Source organism: Physeter macrocephalus, chromosome 20, assembly GCF_002837175.3.
Source record: "Physeter macrocephalus isolate SW-GA chromosome 20, ASM283717v5, whole genome shotgun sequence".
NCBI classification, from domain to species: domain Eukaryota; kingdom Metazoa; phylum Chordata; class Mammalia; order Artiodactyla; family Physeteridae; genus Physeter; species Physeter macrocephalus.
In genome coordinates, this window is record NC_041233.1 from 7718925 (window position 1) to 7739725 (window position 20801).

At 36.7% G+C, this 20801-nt stretch overlaps 1 protein-coding gene across 1 annotated transcript in view; it reads left to right on the forward strand.

The window, feature by feature from the left end:
* Window positions 1-20801, forward strand: part of RYR2 (ryanodine receptor 2) — a 564826-nt gene that overhangs the window by 142769 nt on the left and 401256 nt on the right. The window contains exons 11-12 of the mRNA XM_055081210.1: window positions 10322-10396; window positions 15491-15647. Of these exons, the coding sequence (XP_054937185.1) occupies window positions 10322-10396; window positions 15491-15647 (232 nt within the window). The remainder of the gene's footprint in view (window positions 1-10321; window positions 10397-15490; window positions 15648-20801) is intronic.

Consider the following 20801-nt stretch of genomic DNA (forward strand, 5'->3'; position numbering starts at 1 on the left):
TGGACAGGAGCATGCAAATAGAGACCCTGCGCTTAGAAGATCTAACAAATGAGCTGGACTTACTCCCCAAGGTCCGGGATTACTGTACTACTCCAGCAACAATAATAAGTGCTTGAATTCCGCACGAGCTTGATGGACTCAAAGTTGAAAATAATTGTATTTTAAAGAGAATTTTTTAAAGTGATGGTGATAACAATAGTAGATGAGGTTATTCCAAGCCATGTTTCCCTCTGAGAAAAACCAAAAAATCTGTTCAAAGATAATTGAGAGCTAAAAAAAGTAGTGAAAATGTGTGGAGCCAGGTTCCCAAAATAGGAGACGGAGGAGTAAGTTCAGCATCTGAGGAAGCCTCTTCTCTCCAGGGGATTGCAGTGGCTGAGTGGCTCAGAAGTGGGGCAGAGCTGTTGGACGCATCAGAGTGCAAGTGGATCAAAAGTGGTAGTACAAGACCCACCAAAGAAGAGGCACTTTAGGAGGGAACTCAAAGAACTATACCCTTGAAGCAGTGATGAACTGGAAATAGAGCAGCCCTTGCAAGTATTGAAACTCAGCCTCAAATAATATTAATTACCATTTGGATTAAGATGATGTGGGATTGCTGGTGCCCCTAGATTACTTTACCTGCGAGAAGCAAAAGTACATCTTTGGGGGGTGGGGGACTCATAAAGAACTCAAGTGATTTCTGTATTTTACATATACCATATCTAATAATCAAAATTAAACATGCTATTTCGTTTCAACCCTGACTGATGTACTGCAGTACATTTCTGGCACCAACTCCCCAGAATTAATAGATCATACAAATTACGGGCTTTGTTCCCTACAAAACTGCCCTTATCTCAGACAACAGCCACAAGAAGAGGGGTGGTCCTCAGACCATCTGTACTACTGTACAACTGGCTACAAATTTGGGGGTTCCCATAACCCCTTTAGATTTAAGAATTCAGGAAAGTGCTATACTTAGGATTACAGTTTTATTATAAAGGAATACAAATCGGGCCAGATGTAGCTACGTATAGGGCGAGGTCTGGGAGGGTTTCAAATGTAGAGTTTCTGTTCCCTGTACCTGTGGATCAAGATATCTTACCCTCCTGGCACATCATCGTGTCCATCATCCAGGAAGCTCAGTCAAGCTTTTGTCCTAGAGTGTTTTTCTTGGGGTTTTGTTATGTAGGAATGTTTGAGTTCAATCATGTACTCAATTATTTAATTAATCTCTACCACACTTTCACTCCTCAGAGGTCAGGCTGGATCAGACTTCCAACCCTCTGGTCATCTGATTTGTCTTTCCAGCATGGCCAGCCCTCTTACTGAAGCTATCTAGGGGCCCACCACGAGTGGGTGGCCCCATTAACATAAATGAAGGTGTGATCTAAGAGGCTCATGAAAAACATAGTCTCTTATATCACTTGGGAAATTCCAAGGGTTTAGAATCTCCCTTCTAGGAACCAGGGGCATGGGTCAGCCAAATTCTTTGTTATAGAGCACAGGCATATAAGATAGGACCCACCTGAAAAACAAGGGCAAACACACACTATACAAAAAGGCATACAGGTCATGGATACACAGATAATAGTGTTATCACAAGTAGAATTTAAAATATTTATGATTATTATCTAAGAATTAAAAGACCAGGTGAATAAATTTGGTGGAGAACTGGTAACTATAAGAAGGGGTCATATAGACACTCTAAAACTGAAAATTAAAATAACTGATATTAGAAGATAGATTTAATATCAGCTTAGACATAGCTGAAAAGAGAATTATTGAACTGGAAATAATGTCAGAAGAAATATTCTGACCTAATACTGAAACACTGGTAGTCAAAAGATTGGGAAATATGAAAAAGAGCATACGAAATATGTGGTGAATGATGAATGGTCTATCATACATGTATTGGAGTTCCAAAATAAAAGGATAGAGAAGGGAGGGAGGCAGCAGGAGAAGGAAAGCAGGAGGGAGACAGAGAACAAGAAAAAGAGTGCTTGCAAGTACACAAGGCACAGGCAATGTTTAATACAGTTGCTTAAGAATTTGGGCTTCCCTGGTGGCGCAGTGGTTGAGAATCTACCTGCTAATGCAGGGGACACGGGTTCGAGCCCTGGTCTGGGAGGATCCCACATGCCGCGGAGCAACTAGGCCCGTGAGCCACAACTACTGAGCCTGCGCGTCTGGAGCCTGTGCTCCTCAACAAGAGCGGCCATGATAGTGAGAGGCCCGTGCACTGCAATGAAGAGTGGCACCCGCTTGCCACAACTAGAGAAAGCCCTCGCACAGAAATGAAGACCCAACACAGCAAAAATAAATTAATTAATTAATAAACTCCTACCCCCAACATCTTCTTAGGAAAAAAAAAGAATTCTCCACAACTATTCAGCCACAGATTCAAGAACTATGAACCCTAAGTAAGAGAAATGAAAAGAAACCGCACTTACATCAGACTAAAAGTACTGAAAAGTAAACACAAAATTAAACACTTAAAAACGGATAGAAAAAAGATGTGATATCTTTAAGGGGACAACAGTAAGATTTACAGCTCACTTTAAGTAAGAGACAGTTGGAGACATTGGATGTAAGCTTAAAAATGCTTAAAGAAAATAACTGCCAACCTAAAATTTTTAAATCTAGTAAAATGTGATATTTTTCAAAACAAAAGAAAAGCATAAAAGTGGGAAAATTTTATAATCATCCTCTTCATTTTCTTCCTAGTATAGTCCTAGTATATTTTCTCCTAATATATAAATTTCTTTAAAAAACATTAAATAAGTGATTTTTAAAAATTAAGACTTTGAAATTGAAGTATAGTTGATTTATAATATTGTGTTAGTTTCAGGTGTACAACATAGTGATTCAGTTATTTTTTATTATGTTCCATTATAGGTTATTACAGGATATTGAATATAATTCCCTGTATTATACAGTAAATCCTTGTTGCTTATCTTTTTGTGTGTGTGTGTGTGTGTGTGTGTGTGTTACGCGGGCCTCTCACTATTGTGGCCTCTCCCGTTGTGGAGCACAGGCTCTGGACGCACAGGCTCAGCAGCCATGGCTCACGGGCCCAGCCGCTCTGCGGCATGCGGGATCTTCCCGGAGTGGGGCACGAACCCGTGTCCCCTGCATCGGCAGGCGGACTCTCAACCACTGCGCCACCAGGGAAGCCCTATCTATTTTATGTATAATAGTTTGTATCTGTTAAATGCCATATCCCTAATTTGTCCCTCCCCACCTTTCCCTTTTGGTAACCATAAGTTTGTTTTCTGTGTCTGTGAGTCTGTTTCTGTTTTGTATATAGATTCATTTGCATTATTTTTTAGATTCCCCATAAAAGTGATAACACATAGTATTTGTCTTTCTCTGACTTATTCACTAAGCATAATATTCTTTGGCCCATCCATGTTGCTGCAAATGGCAATATTTCATTCTTTTTATGGCTGAGTAGTATTCCATTGTATACATATACCACACCTTCTTAAGCCAGTCGTCTGTTGATGGGGCACTTGGTTGTTTCCATGTTTTGGCTCTTGTAAATAGTGTTGCTGTGAACATTGAGGTGCGTGTATCTTTTCGATTTAGAGTTTTTATTTTCTCAGGATATATACCCAGGAGTTGGATTGCTGCATTGTATGTTAGCTTTATTTTTAGTTTTTTAAGGAACCTTTATACTGTTTTCCATGGTGGCTGCATCAATTTAGATTCCCACCAACAGTGTACAAGGGTTCCCTTTTCTCCACACCCTCTCCAGCATTTATTATTTGTAGACTTTTTTTTTTCTTTTGGTACGTGGGCCTCTCACTGCCGTGGCCCCTCCTGCTGTGGAGCACAGGCTCCGGATGCGCAGGCCCAGGGGCCATGGCTCACGGGCCCAGCCGCTCCGTGGCATGTGGGATCCTCCCGGACCGGGGCATGAACCTGCGTCCCCTTCATCGGCAGGCAGACTCTCAACCACTGCGCCACCAGGGAAGCCCTAGACTTTTTGATGATAGCCATTCTGACACGTGTGAGTTGATACCTCATTGTGGTTTTGATTTGCATTTTTCTAATAATTACCGATGTTGAGCATATTTTTATGTGCCTTTTGACCATCTATAACTCTTTTTTGGAAAAATGTCTCTTTACGTCTTCTGCCCATTTTTTGATTGGGTTGTTTGTTTTTTCCATACTGAGTTGTATGAGCCCTTTGCGTATTTTGGATATTAACCCCTTGTTGGTCACATTGTTTGCAAATATTCTCTCCCATTCCATATGTTGTCTTTTTGTTTTGTTGATGGTTTCCTTTGCTGTGCAAAAGCTTTTAAGTTTGATTAGGTCCCATTTGTTTATTTTTGTTTTTATTTCTTTTGCCTTGGGAAACTGCTGTAAGAAGACATTGGTACGATTTATGTCAGAATGTTTTTCCTATGTTCTCAGGAGTTTTTTGGTGTCGTGTCATATATTTAGATCTTTAAACCATTTGGAGCTTATTTTTGTATATGATGTGAGGGAGTGGTCTAATTTCTTTGATTTACATGTAGCTGTCCAGCTTTCCCAGTACCACTTGTTGAAGAGATTGTCTTTTCTCCATTGTATACCTGCCTCCTTTGTCATAGATTAATTGACCATAGATGCATTGGTTTATTTCTGGGCTCCGTGTTCTCTTCCATTGATCTATATATCTGTTTTTGTGCTAATAACATGCTATTTTGATTACTGTGGCTTTAATAAGCATTATTTTTTAGAAGAGTTTCAGATTTACAAAGAAATTGAGAAGAAAGTACAGATACTTCCCACATATCCCTTCCAGACCTTCCTCTGCAGTTTTCCTATTATTAAAATGTTGCTTTAGTGTGGTACTTCCTTTACAATTGATGAGTCAATATGGACACATTAGTATTAATTGAAGTCTGTTATTTACATTAGGATTCACTTTTAGTTTTGTATATTTTCTGGGTTTTGACAAATGTATAATGACATATATCCACCCTTGTAATGCATACAGAATAGTTTCAGTGCCTTAAAAATCTCTTTTACTTTACCTATTTAAGACTATCCTTTTTTCATTGAAAGGAATGGAGCACCTTTGTGCCTTTGTCAAAGGTCAATTGACTGTATGAGCCAGTATATTTTAGGGCTCTCTATTTTGTTCCGTTTGTCTATTTGTCTGCTCTTTCACCAGGACCACACCATCTTGATTACTGTAGCTTTATAGTAAGTCTTGAAGTTTGGTAGTGTCATTCTTCCAACTTTGTTCTCCTTTAATATTGTGTTGGGTATTCTGGGTCTTTGGCCTTTCTGTATAAACTTTAGAATTGCTTTGAAGATAACTGATTAGTTTCCTAGGGTTATTGATTGGGTTTGAGTTGAATCTATAGATCAGGTTGAGAAGAACTGATATCTTGACAGTATTGAGTCTTCCTGTTTGTATATGTGGAATGTTTCTCCAATTATTTACTCTTTGATTTCTTTCATCAGACTTTTGTAGTTTTTCACATATAGATCTTGTACATATTTTGTAAGAAATATACCTTTCTTTTCCTCTTGGTGGTAATATAAATAGTATTGTGTTTTAATTTCAAATTTCTGTTGTTCATCACTGATATATAAGAAAGTTGAGTTTGTCCATTAATCTTTCCATTAATCTTGTATCCTGTAACCTTCCTATAATTGCTTCTTAGTTTCAGGAGTTTTATTTTTGTTGTTGATTCTTTGGGATTTTCTACATAGACCGTCTTGTCGTCTGCAAAAGAAAACATTTTTTTTTTCCTCTCTTCTCAATTCACATACCTTTTTTTCCTTGTTTTATTGCATTAGCTAATACTTCTAGTACACTGTTGAAAAGGGTTGGTGAGAGGGGAAATTCTTGCCTTGTTCTGTATCTTAGGGGGAAATTATTTAGTTTCTCACCATTGAGAATGATGTTGATTGTAGATGATCTTCATGAAGTTGAGGACGTTCCCTCCTATTCCTAGTTTTCTAAGAGTTTTCACTGTGAATGGATGTGGGATTCTGTCAAATGCTTTTTGCATTTATTGATATGATAACATGGTTTTTATTCTTTAGCCTGTGCATGTGATGGATTTTATGAATGTTCAGTGATACTTTAAATTAATAAACTTATGTGCACAAAAGGAGAAAAGTAATCATTTTTGCTACATATATTAAAGCAGCACATTTCTTTTGAGGTAAAAAGTAGTGATAGTTCCTATGGATACCAATTATGACTTTTAAAATCTATTTCGTTAGGATTAAAAAAACATTTTTCAAAAGAGAATTTAGTTCTGTGGTCCGTCATTCATTTATTGAACATCAAGTTTGGAAAAATGAAGAATTCTGATATTATTTTACTGCCCTGCGTTGCAGTAACTAAAATACAATGATATGACCTTTTTTGTCCCTACTGAATTCTACATAAACATGTCATAAGCATTTGAATTGGCATGGCAATCTTTAGAAGCCAGTAAACTACTACTCTTTATTTTTAACTTGTGTAATTGATTCCTCATCAAAATTGGATGTGACTGATTAAATTTCCTTGTATTATTTTTGTTCCCTCTTTTGTTGTTCGTTTGTTACACGGTCTAGCCTCTCTCTGGACAAAAAAGAAACCAGTATGTTTTCAAAAAGTAGAACACTAATGACAACATCCCTTATCCCCATTGCTTTAAGGTCATATGGTAAATGTTAAAAAAAATAGTTCACTTGGAGGAAAAAAAAAAAGGTGGTGTCTGTGGTACTGCAGTAATAATTGACTATGAGCTGTCCCGTGTTAAAATAATATACTAAATTTAAGGCTTCCTTATGTTGAAGAAACAAAAGTAAATTGAAAATGACCTAATTGTTATTTTTGTAATTCATGTATAAGACAATTCTTTTGCTCATGCTTCACTGATCAAACTGACGTTTTTGGGATGATCCAAGTGTTCTGAAACACTCTGAATTTATCTGTAGTTATCTTGGGGAGAAAAAAAAAGGAATCACTCACAATGTAGTATTAATTCCAGATTTAGAAATATAGGTAGATAAGTTGGACTTTCTCTCAGTTATTATGATGTTTAATTTTATGTGTCAACTTGACTGGGCCACACAGTATCCAGATATTTGATCAAACTATTTGATCAAATTATTCTGGGTGTTTCTGTGAGGGTGCTTTTAGATGAGTTTACCACTTAAATCTATAGACTGAGTAAAGCAGATTACTCTCCCTCATGTGGGTGGGCCTCATATAATCAGTTAAAGGCCTGAATAGAACAGAAAGGCTGACTCTTCATGAATCAGAGGGACCTCTTTCTGCCTAACTGCCTTTGAGCTGGGACATCAGTTATTTCTTACTTTTGAACTGAAACTGAAACATCATTTCTTCTTGGATCTTGAACCTGTCAGTCTTTGGAATGGGACTATACCATTGGCTCTCCTGGTTTTCAGGCATTTGGGCTGGGACCGGAACTTATATCATCAGCTCTCCTGGGTCTCCAGCAGATCTTGGGACTTGTCAGCCTCCATGATTGCATGAGCAGACTCCTTATAGTAAATTCTTTCTATAAAATTATATATACACACACACACACATTCACACATATATATGAATGTATTTTTATATAACATATATTCTATATATTAAGATTTATATATATATATATATATATATATATATATATATCTCCACAACTTGGGTCACAGCTTGGATGGCTACTGTTGGTATGTAGTGGGTAGAGGCCAGGGATGTGGGAAATATCCTGCAGTGCACAGGACAGCCTCCCACAGCAAAGAATTACCTGGACCAAATTGTCAGTAGTGTTACTGTTTAGAGACTGGTATAGACCATAGTTTCCTAACTTTGGCTCCCCCTTGCGACCAGCTGGGGAGCTTTTAAAACACCTGACTCCAAATTTGGTTTAATTGGCCAGTGGTGAGGGCAAGGTTTCAGGATTTAAAAAGCTATCCACATGATTATATTCACAAACACCATTAAAAGCCCCTACTGAGTACCCTGGTCATTGATGTACCTAAAATTCTTAGGTTATAATGGATGGATCAGGGTGATCCTGAATCAAATTTAATATAAAAAGATAAACAAGTAGTCATTATTACCTCCTGATGTGATGTAATAGGAAGGCAAACACCAATTTCTGAAATGTTCTTGCCAAAGAATCTCAAACTTGAACCTGAGCAAGCTTCTAGATTTCTAGATCTACCACTTAGAGGCAGATGTTAAAAAAACACTGTGAGGATGTCATCAGCAAAATTCAGAATGTAGAAAATACTCCAGGACAAATGATACAGTTTTTTTTAAACAAATAAATGGCAAGAAGGTAAAAAAAAGAGGAAGGGAGAACTGTTCTAGAGTAAAATAAAGACACCAAACCAATTTATGCATCTCATTTAGATCTTGATTTGAAAGAGCAACAGAAAGAAAAAGACATTTTTTTTCCTTGAAGAACAATTTATTCAAATTTTTCCCATCCTGTGACATGGATAAAAGTAGATTCATTATTAAAAAAGAATAACATTTGAAAGCAAGTTAACCTGAGAATGATTACTTCATGCTTCTTGGTAAGATGCCTGATCATTCTGTTTTCTATGGCTTTTTCTACATTTAAAAAAATTTTTATAGTGGAGTATAGTTGATTAACAATGTGTTAGTTTCAGGTGTACAGCAAAGTGATTCAGTTATACATATACATGTATCTATTCTTTTTCAAATTCTTTTCCCATTTCCATTACAGAGTGTTGAGCAGAGTTCCCTGTGCTATACAGTAGGTCCTTGTTGGTTATCTATTTTAAATATAGTAGTGTGTATATGTCAATCCCAAACTCCCGAACTATCCCTACCCCCAGCCCTTCCCTCCTGGTAACCATAAGTTCCTTCTCCAAGTCTCTGAGTCTGTTTGTGTTGCGTAAATAATTTCATTTGTATCTTTTTTTTTTAGATTCCGCGTATAAGCGATATCATGATTTTTGTCTTTCTCTGTCTATTTTACTTCACATAGTATGATAATCTCCAGATCCATCCTTGTTGCTGCAAATGGCATTACTTCAATCTGAAAAAGACATTTTTGAGACAATTGGGAAAATTTGAACAGTGAATGGGTATTTCATAAAAACAAATTTTATATATATGTATATCAAGTATAGAAAAATACTTTTGTTTTACGTGGAGGTTATATGTCGAAAGATAACTTGTGGTTATAGGTAAAACAAAGTTGGCCCTATGTTGATCACTGTTAAAGCTATGTGCTGGGTGTATTGGGGTTTATTATAATATTCTCTCTACTTTTGTGTGTCTTTGAAAAGTTCCACAATAAAAATAGAATGAGAAGGAATATCTGAGTAGGTAAGAGGAATGCAGGCGAGAATGGTGTTAGGAAAACTGTCAAAGCAGTAGGGTTTTCCAAAGTGTTTAAAAAAAATAAGTCCACTGGATTTGGGAACATGAAGGTCATTTGATGGCCTCAGCTAAATCTGTCTCAGTGGAGAAGTGGGTCTGCAGACAAGATTGAGTGCACTGAGGATTAAGAGGAGGTGGTAATGAGGCAGAAAAGCAAGGAAAGCAGGAGAAGAAAATACGGTCACACGTTATTATGTTTGTGACTGGACAGGGTTATGTGTGTTTGGATGATGAAGAGACCCAGTGGAGAGGGAGATGGTGAGCGCTTGGGAAAGAAACAGGAAACAAGTTTTGGTTTCCTTAAACCAATCTCAAGGGGATGGTATAGAGACCAATTTGGATAATGTATATACATTACTTAGCATCACGTCTGGCATATTAACAAATTGTTATTACGAGAGCTTTGGAATTTTGGCATGTGTGATGTACATCCAAAGAAATTTCTGTGTGTGTGTGTGACTTTGTTGATATTTACATTTTATTGATGTTTACATTTTCCTATCTCTTATCATTTAACAGATTGTCATGGAAACATTAAAATTAATGTGTTTTCACATTTCTTTAAAATGTTTTAAATGTCTAGAAAGAATTTAGAATTGCAAATAATTATATGCATGTGTTGAAATATATTAAACTACACCTAAACTCATAGTGGAGTACGTTTATGGACTTAAGTTTAATGGTTAAAGTATTCACTGGGATAAAGAGAGAAAAATGGCCAGGGCGAGGGAGAGGGGATGAAGGGGATGAGAGGGAGTAAAAGACGAAGGAATGTGTTTAAATCAAATGTTTATTCAGGTCACTGTTGTTATTTTTATTTCCAGCTCTATTGTCTCCTACCAAAAAGTAGCTTTTATTGTTTCTCCCAAGCCTTCCCATTTACTTTTCTCTTTGAATTGGCTTGAAAAATTGAGTCCAAGAATGCAACATTAAAATTGGGCTTTTTATTTCTTTTAACAGAACTGTTCATTACGAAGGTGGTGCTGTATCTGTTCACGCACGTTCCCTGTGGAGACTAGAGACGCTAAGAGTTGCGTAAGTAGAACTTCTAAATACAGCCTGACGCTCCGGGTACAGAGTACATCGAGTGCTCTTGTGCTTTTATGTGAGATGGTCATGCTAACAACCAGCAAGCAAATGAAACCCTGAGAAAATGGAGAGTCTCTCCTCTTTTACCTTCCGCCTGCCTTTATTTATCTTTCACTAGCCTACATTCACCAGGTAGTAAGCAACAATTTTATACCATCTGCTTTTGCATTTAGCCTCATTTGTTTTTATAATATCGGCTCGTCCCAGTCTGTGCATCTCCTGTCAGGAAGAGCTCCCAGAGCAGAGTGATGTAAGGTTTGGAGACGGGACAAATTGTTTGCAACCCTGTTGCACATTCAGGTCTGGGTTTAACCTTGTAAAGTCACATGTAAAACAATGGAAACTTGAACCTGAGTGAGATGTGACGGTCATAACTGGCAGTCACTATCTTTACTTACGAATAGCTTGATAGCTGAGTGAGAAATGTGGACTGCAAACAAGTCACTGTGTATTCATTATAGAAACAATGACTTTTTTTTTTTTCTGGTGACTTCAAAAAGCTGTCCAGAGATAGACTTTTAGTTCCTTTATGTAAATGCAATACTGATGGTAAAGGTGTCATTTTGAACTATTTTAAATAGAATTTAAATATCAGTTAAATTAAAAATAAAAGGTTGGAAGTTTCAGTCCTTTACCTAAAAATCAGTAAATTTTCAATGTATTTGTTCCCTATTATATGACACTTTAAAAAATTATTGATTTAGGGTAACAGACTTCATGGACGGCTGTAGGGAACTATCTTATTATGGAATAGCTGTCTTTGTCAACCTGATATTTTGAGATTAATGCTTATCTAACGATTAAAATGGTTCAGTGGTCTTCAGTTTTTTGTCTTTTTGTTTTTTTTGCTTACATATCCCATACAATGATTTCGAAAAACTTTGTATTTCTTTGATCATTGTTAGGCTTGACATAGAAATTTTTTCATTATCAGTTTAAATAGATGCATAGAATATAACTTACAGTGTATTATAAGTAGTGACATTTTAAGGTAAAATGGTTACACCACTTTTATACTCTTATAAAAGTATCCCATTGTCTCTAAGTACTGCTGTGATTTAATACCCATCTTTGTTTATTTAAAAATACTTGAACGTCATCTCTTTAACAGTGAAAAAAATATATGTTATTCATCTTTCTCATTGAAATCGTATTTCCTTTACTCTCCCCTGACAGAATAGTACCCCACTTGGATTTTTTTATGATTGAAAGACTTTTCTACTCACTGTCATACTCCTATTCAACAAAAAATATGCATGTAAATTAAATTTATTTTTTATATTTTCTCTGATTGTAAGTCTGTGAATTTAAAAAAGTGCTTCTGTATTAATCCCATTAATTCTTAATTGATGATATTAAATTTCTTCTGTATAAATTCATAGTTAGTCAAATGCACTGAAATATTAAAGCTTTTGATAAACATTGAACTTCAAAGTAAAATTTTATGGGAAGTGCACCTCTTAATGTGATGGAAAAAGAAGAGAAGGCTTATAAAGGAAAGGGAAGAAAACTCATAGCTTTTGTGTGCTTCATAAATTATTCAGAGAATTTAGGGAAAAGAATTTCAAATATATACAGGTATTTTTGTAATTTGCCTTGTGTATTATAAAAATGACAGCTTAATTAGAGAAATGAAATAGTCCCAAAAAGTGAAATTTAGGGAAGTTTTGTTACCTTTAAAAAACAGACTCCAGATGTGTTTTCACATTTATAGATCTACCTACCCTTCACAATTGTGTGCTTAAAGAAATGATTTATTTTTTTTTGAGGAAACCAGGACCTAAATCTGTCTCAATTTTATAGGTTTAAAAAAAAAAAAAAAGGATGATTGCTCCTGAAAGCCCAACAAGAGTTCCTTTTTATTGTCAACAATGTTGATGAACTGCAATTACATAAATCCCAGCACGTGAATAATCAGCGTGTGTTTCTATCCCGTGGTCTTAATTCTGTTCCTCTGCTGTTGCCTAATGTTTGAAGTTTGAAAGGGGGAAGTTTGGAGTTTGTTTTAAATTTGAATTTGGTTAACTGATATATAGAAAGGGCCTGGGCCTTCTTCAAATAATGGAGATGAAAGGGGGTACTTTATCACCATGTGTTTGTAGCTGTGCCTCTCAGAATCCAGATGACAGCAAGGGGGCTTGACAGGCAAGGTGGATCAGGGACTTTTTCAACCATTTAATAAATTAAAGAGAGGTGTTTTGATTCTACTCTATGACCCTTGATGTATATCTACAGTAGGAAAGCAGGAGGTTCATATGTAACAAATGTAATTATTTAAAAAAAATTTTTTTTTAGATTTTGTTGCATCTTTGACCTACTTTGGCCTCACTGTAAATTTACAAATTAGATTGCATTTAATTTGCTTGTCTTATTATATGCAATGGCCACATAATTAATTTTTCTTTTTACTTAGGAAGTAATAGTCAAAGATCCTGCTTATGTTTATGACAGAACTTTATTTCCAAAGGTCAATGTTTGTATTATAATCTTTGGGATACCATATGTTTTCTTTTCCTCCATGGGGCCCCAAAGTATGTATTTGTTATAATTTATGTAGTCCAGTAATTATATATTTTATATTGCTTACTTACATAACATTAATGTTATCAAAAGTTTTTCAGTATTATGAACATTTTAATAAGGTAAGTTTTAATTTTGGGAGTCAAATGCAATAGAAAACACATTCCTGTATTGTACCCCAGTACAAAGTTGTCAGAACACTGTAAGTAGGATATATGTTAGTTTCTGTAATGGGCATGATCACTGCAATTATATATATGCATTTTGTATTTTAAGTAAAATTCCACTTTCTTATGTGTTACAAATTTTTAAAAAATTAACATATCATGACAGGTGACCAAATACTCCTCATTTCTTTGAGGTAATTACAAGTAAATATAGATAATACATATGGAACAGTTTTCTAATAACATAGGAAGCTGCTTTATATAACTTCTTTACTATAACTATTTTCAGTTTTTACTGAAATATTATTTTCTTGCCCTTGATTCTCCTGGGCTTTTCCTCTTTTCTTTTGGACCTGTGAGCTAAAGAAAATGTGTTTAGACTTCACAAAGTTTGGCTGATGATTGGGCAGATTCATTCCATTTCTAACAGTGGCTTGAGAGGAGTGCTTATGTATATGAGCCCTATTAAATAGATTTGAACATGGTATCCAGAATACCGTATAGAAATTCTGGTAAAAAGTATACACTATTACCAGACTAGAAATGCTTTAACATGCTGTTGTCGGTAAATGAACTTTAATTTCATTTTTAAGACAATACCATGTTATTTTCAGGGTTTATTGGTACATGATTATTAATTTAGTAGGAGGACTTTTCCAAAATAATTGTCTTTATAAACAAATCCATGTAAAAGTGAACTTATTACAATATCATTCTACTGTTAATTTTCCAGGCTAATAGTTCAGGTCAAAAATCCAGGTTGGGAAAACAGCATAAAATTGACTTATAGTTCACTAAGATTGGTGAATTCTTTTTAAAGTGTTCTTAATTTGTAGAATATAAAAGTTTATAATGCTTCTGTATTAAAACTGGTTTATTAATTAATAAAATCATATTGAAATCCTCCATACCTTTACTTTTTATTTATTTGATACCTTACATAGTGGTAAAGCTTCCACTATAATTGTCTTTTAAAAAATTATCCTTGTGTTTCTTTTGTTTCATTTTCCGTTTGCCATTGACATGTGAAGCTTCATAACATAGTACATTCTTTTTAGAGTATATCTTTCTCACTATAAAATACCCGACAGTGTCCCCTTTATATATACTTTTTTGCCTTGAATTCTAATTTCTCTACTATCAACTTTACCATCACTCTTTTCTTTTGATTTTGTATGCATGGTAAATCCTTTTTATTTGTATTTTTTAAATTTGATTTTACATCATTGATAAGAGGCTGTCCTCGTTTTGCACACTAGCATGATAACTGAAAGTCACCATTATCAGAACCTTGTTTCCACTCTGTACTGTAGTAAGGGCAAGGCTCTGATAATGATGGCTTTCAGTTAACACAGTACTGTGCAAAGCAAGGATGGTCTGTATCTTAATTTTTCTTTTCTACCCTATCTGAAAGTCATTATTTTTTTGTTCGGTACGCGGGCCTCTCACTGTTGTGGCCTCTCCTGTTGCGGGGCACAGGCTCCGGACGCACAGGCTCAGTGGCCATGGCTCACGGGCCCAGCCGCTCCGCGGCATGTGGAATCTTCCCCGACCGGGGCACGAACCCGTGTCCTCTGCATCGGCAGGCGGACTCTCAACCACTGCGCCACCAGGGAAGCCCTGAAAGTCATTATTTTTAAAAGTAGACTTTAATGATCACAACTTTGCTTTTTATCTTTTTTCTGCAATCTTAGTTTATATTTTCTCTGTGTTGCTTTCAATTTTGCTTTCCTGTTTTTCCTCTTGACTGTATTAGAATTTATATTCTTGGTTTGTCTCTCTTGTTCATTGGTTTTTAATGACATTATTGTTCCACATTATTAAAATTTAAAGCATAGGAAGAGATTTCTTTTTTCAGATAAATACATACTTCAGTTTATATATATGAGTTCCAGTTAATCATAATTAGGCACTGACTCCAATATCACTGGTTTTCAAGTCTGTGCAAGTCCAAAAATAACTAGTAAATGCTAAGGTATCATTTAAGCTCATAATGTCTATATCTGTGACTAGCAATTAGAGGTTAACCTGGAACACAAGTTCTTGGTCATCTTTGCATGGAGTAGTGTTTGGTGTGGATGGTGTTATATTTAATGTCAGAAGACCCTGAGTTAAATTTCGCTTCTACTTACTGTTAGCTCTATGACATGGAATATTACCTAGTCATTCTGAATAACCATTTTGTTATTTGTGATACGAAATTAATAACACCAACATCATAAGGTTTGGGTGATCATTAAAGAAGACAGTGTATGCAAAGCACCTTTGTTCATTGTCTGACACATGCATTTTAATTGCTGTTTCTCCTGTCATAGTATTTGCTATTGGATCAAGTCTTAACTGTTTTTGTTAGGTGGAGTGGAAGCCACATAAGATGGGGCCAGCCTTTCCGACTACGCCATGTCACAACAGGAAAATACTTGAGCCTCATGGAAGACAAAAGCCTTCTACTCATGGACAAAGAAAAAGCTGATGTCAAATCAACAGCATTTACCTTCCGATCTTCCAAGGTAAGACAGAAATGTATAATTTTCGATTTCCTTTAAGTACATCCCTACTGCATTTCCTTTGATGTTAGAAATGCAAAAAGAAATTATGTATGTTTTACTTGTATTTCCAAATTCCTATGTTCTCTTCGATGCCTTCCTCTTCAGTAAAGCCTATTTCCTAAACCACTAACACCTTCCCAGGTGTTGCACCTGGCTTATAGTTCTTTGGTTATTTACGTGTAGCACATCCATCCAGCCCCTTTTAGTTTTCTTAGGTATTGACAGTGCAGTAAGCACAGACCTTGTGCTGTTGTTGTATAGCAATGTGATGGGCACACCAGAACGTTCTCACAGATGCCCCTATATACAGACCTTTCTTCTTACGTTCTTGAATCATTTCTAAGAACAGAACCTCTAAGAGAATCCTTAATATCTTTCATGAGAATCCCTCTGAACTAGATGACGAGTAGAATAGAAAAAAAAAATAAATGCACGTCAAAGTCAAGTTGGAATGCTGGTGCTGTAGCACAGCTAGGCCCACGCAGTACCTCATGAAAGATGCGTAACTCACCAACCCCGCAGTGCAATGGATTGCTAACCATGCCTCAGGAAAACAGTAGATGTCCTGAATAGTGAAGTATCTCAGGAATAGTTGAAAATCACTTGTTCATTTGACACATGCCAAGCATCGATGATATGCATTTTTGTGATAATTGTGTATTTCTGTCCTTAATTAAATGAAGAATGTGAAACTTGGGCATCATCATAGGAATGGTATTAACTTACTGGTTAGCTTTTGTCTCAGAGATGCAAAACTTTACACCCCTGTTACATATAAAGGTAAGTTTGAGCAAGACCGGAAGTAACTCTAAAAAGATAGTAGCCTCAGTTTACATCCCTAGTGCCACGCTCTCAGTTTTCTTGCTTTGGAGGACACAGAATGGTAGAATATGCTTTTTTTTTTTGTGGTATGCGGGCCTCCCTCCGTTGCAGCCTCTCCCGTTGCGGAGCACAGGCTCCGGACGCGCAGGCTCAGCGGCCATGGCTCACGGGCCCAGCCACTCCGCGGCATGTGGGATCCTCCCAGACCGGGGCGCGAACCCGGTTCCCCTGCATTGGCAGGCGGACGCGCAACCACTGTGCCACCAGGGAAGCCCAATATGCTTTTGATTTGATGAATTCTCCCGAGATCTCCCGGAAAGACAGCCAGTGTAGGTCCCCATCCTTTATGGTGAAAATAGACAAAGCTGGTCAACTCCAGTGGATAATCTGAGACAGGATTGGCATCTATAATTTGTTGTAGGAACCCATAGAGGGGCTCTGGAGAGGGTACCTGGGTGGACCTTAGGTGGGCAGTTAGTTGCTCCTTGTGTCTGTAGTTGGGAAGCACAGTTGATAGCATTGTGAACAGACTTGGCGCTGCTGGGCTTCTTCCTCAAGACTTTAACCAGGGTGGTGGGAATTTGCTAGTTTGTCCACTGGTAACACCTCAGTCCAGAAAGAAAAAAAAAATTCAACCCCCCCAAAGACGCATCAGTTATCTGATGGTGGAAGCCCTTTTCAAGTAAAAAAGATAGCGTACAATGACATACAGCTTAATGGTAGGAGATCGGAAAAGTGAAAAGAAATGCACGACATCCCAGCAAAATATAATCTACCAAAATGAAATCCCAAAGAAGTAGGAAAAGCTGAACAGCCATATCACGATGAAAGATGTTAGAAAAAATGTCAATATATGACATTTAAAAAGGAAAAATACATCTGACAAAAGTGGAGGAGAAAGAGGAAAAATGAAAGGTGCTCTGATTGCTTCCAGTGAAGTAGTGAAAAGTCAAATAATATTTTCTTAAAACTCCAGAATCAAGTAACAAATAAGATATTTATCAGTAAAACGCTAAACTCTAAACAACATTTTTATTGTAGTAAAATTTACTAAAGTAAGGTGGTGGAAGAGAGGGGAGGTTTGTGAAAGAAGGGAAGTGGACATTTATTCACCCAGGAATATTTAAGGGCTGACTTGACCTTGGCTGGGAGCTGGGAACATGCTGACAGTACGTGCCCTCCTAAAGCTTGTTGACGGCACTGGGAAGCAGGACCCTTTCTTCCCTAATTTCTTGGCCTTTTGAAGATAATCATTGCTACCATTCTCTGTTTCTTGTAAGTCTGCTAATTCAGCTGAATATTCTCCATAACTGATCTCTCTGAGAATCAGAATCCCCATTTTACAGATGGAAAAACTAGGGGCAGGAGGGATGAGCCACTTGTCCATGTCACTCAGCTGAGCACATAAGAAGAGCCAGTGAACAGGAGGTTACCTCTGTTCCAGACCACTAGCCAGGGTGGGTTCCAGTAACCAGGCCTGACTTCCAGGCCTGGAACCCTGGACTGGCTAGTCATTCATTCACCCCCAGGCTGTCAGGGCTGCCCCAGGGGCCTGGAGGTACACCAGGGCCTCATGTAGGGCCTCCCGGGCAGGTGCCTGACACTGTTGTCTAACTGTGGTCTCCCTAGTTCCTGCTATTGCTGGAGAAATCTGAATACTGAGTTCATCTTTCTCTTTTCATTATTTCTGTAACAATCATATTCCCATGGTCTCCAAAAATCCTATTTTGCTATAGAAAGATGAATACCTACACGATCTTTCTCTTTTCACTCTGTGACAATCCTAATTCTCCAGGAGGTAAATGGATGCCTCTAGCAAAATGGGTAGATTATTCCAATGGAAATGTAAGTGCCAAAGAGACAAGTATGAACATATTTCAAAGATTTTTTTCTTGCATACATGCAGCCACTGATCTAGCAGTCTTCTATAAAAATGTATTTTTAATGAGAGGAGTTTTCTTACAGAAATAAAATAAAACTGTGTACATTATCATTCTTTGTCATGGCAAAAAAATTGGTAGACTCAAATGTTTAATGAATAGACTTGATAGCTAAGTGGTTTTAGCAATCAGAATATATTGATCTGGAAAGATACCCATCATAATATAGTTGAGTGAAGAAAAAAACAAATTTTAATGCAATTTAAAAATCTTATTTTTTTTTTTACTTAAGAAAAAGATCTGTGTGTGTATGTTTATGTATGATTATATATTAGATGTGGAAGAATCTACACTAATCTTTTAACTTTGGCTGCTTTAGAAAGATGAAAATGGGGGCGGTGGGTGGGAGAGGGAAGGACTGGGAGTTTGGGGTTAGCAGATGCAAACTATTATATAGAGAATGGATAAACAACAAGGTCCTACTGTACAGCACAGGGAACTATGTTCAATATCCTGTGATAAACCATAATGGAAAAGAACATGAAAAAGAATGTGTGTGTGTATATGTATATATATGTATAAATGAATCATTTTTCTATACAGCAGAAATTAACAACATTGTAAATCAACTAACTTCAATAAAATATAAAAAAAATAAAACTAATAAAAAGAAAGATCAAAATGGAAGGTGTATGAGAGTATGAGTGCAAGGGGAAAGCATTTTCTTTAACTTTTAAAAAATAAATCTCTGGATTATTTTGCCTATTATGATAGCTATTTTTCCTTTGTGACAAAAAAAATCAGTTAAAAAATTCATCCATTGTACTGATATACTTGGACATAAGTTTTGTGCACAGTTTAAATTTATTTCTTTAGGGCTAGACCTAGAAACAGAAATACTGACTCAAAAGCTATGAATATTTTCAAAATCTCTTGATAATGGTTCTTGCCCAAAGCAATAGCTTTTGAAATATTTCCCCCCAAATATCTCTGTTTATGTTCTGTCAGTGTTAGAGTATAGTTTGCATTTGAAGAATTTTTACTGACCAGCTACATCTGTGGTCTCTGCTCAGAGGTTCTGTTTCTGGCTTTTGGTGATTGTGTAATGTCAAAGGTTACACTGCAAGTACAGAGACCTAGGATTCCAACATTGCCTTTTTTAAAAAAATAAATTTATTTATTTTTGGCTTCGTTGGGTCTTCGTTGCTGTGTGAAGTCTTTCTCTAGTTGCACTGAGCGGGGGCTACTCTTCTTTGCTGTGCAACGGACTCCTCATTGCAGTGGCTTCTCTTGTTGCGGAGCATGGGCTCTAGGCATGAGGGCTTCAGTAGCTGTGGAGCGCAGCCTCAGTAGTTGTGGCTCATGGGCTCTAGAGTGCAGGCTCCGTAGTTGTGGTGCACGGGAGTAGTTGCTCTGTGGCATGTGGGATCTTCCCGGACCAGGGCTTGAACCCGTGTCTCCTGCATTGGCAGGAGGGTTCTTAACCACTGCGCCACCAGGGAAGCCCTCCAACATTGCCTTTTAATGAACTGTTTGGTTTCTCTAAAACTAGTCTCCTACATGGACCTCACATTTATGGAACCACTGTAATACACAGGTTGTTAATAACCCACTGTCAGTTACCACTATGATAATTGTATATAACATGGTTGAGAGTGGTGAAGGTAGAAGTGAAATCCAGGAAAACATTTTATTTTTATTATTTATTTTCTTTATTTTATTGAAGTATAGTTGATTTACAATGTTGTGTTAATTTCTGCTGTATAGCACAGTGATTCAGTTGTACATATATATATTCTTTTTCATATTCTTTTCCATTATGGTTTATCACTGGATATTGAATATAGTTCCCTGTGCTATACAGTAGGTTGTTGTTTATACATCCTATATATAATAGTTTGCATCTGCTAATCCCAAACTCCCAATCCATCCCTTCCCCATCCCCTCCCCCTTGGTAACCACAAGTCTGTTCTCTGCGTCTGCAAGTCTGTCTCTGTTTCGTAAATAAGTTCATTTGTGTCAGATTTTAGATTCCATATATAAGTGATATCATATGGTATTTGTCTTTCTCTTTCTGACTTACTTCACTTAGTATGATAATCTCTATGTCCATCCATGTTGCTGCAAATGGCATGTATTCTTTTTCATGGCTGAGTAGTATTCCATTGTGTATATGTACCACATCCTCTTTATCCATTCATCTGTTGATGGACATTTAGGTTGTTTCCATGTCTTGACTATTGTGAATAGTACTACTGTGAATATGGGGGTGCATGTATTTTTTTGAATTAGAGTTTTTTCTGGATATATGCCCAGGAGTGGGAGTGCTGGATCATGACAACTATATTTTTAGTTTTTTGAGGACATCTTATTTTTAAAGTAAAAGAATTTTCATTTTAAAATCACTGACAGA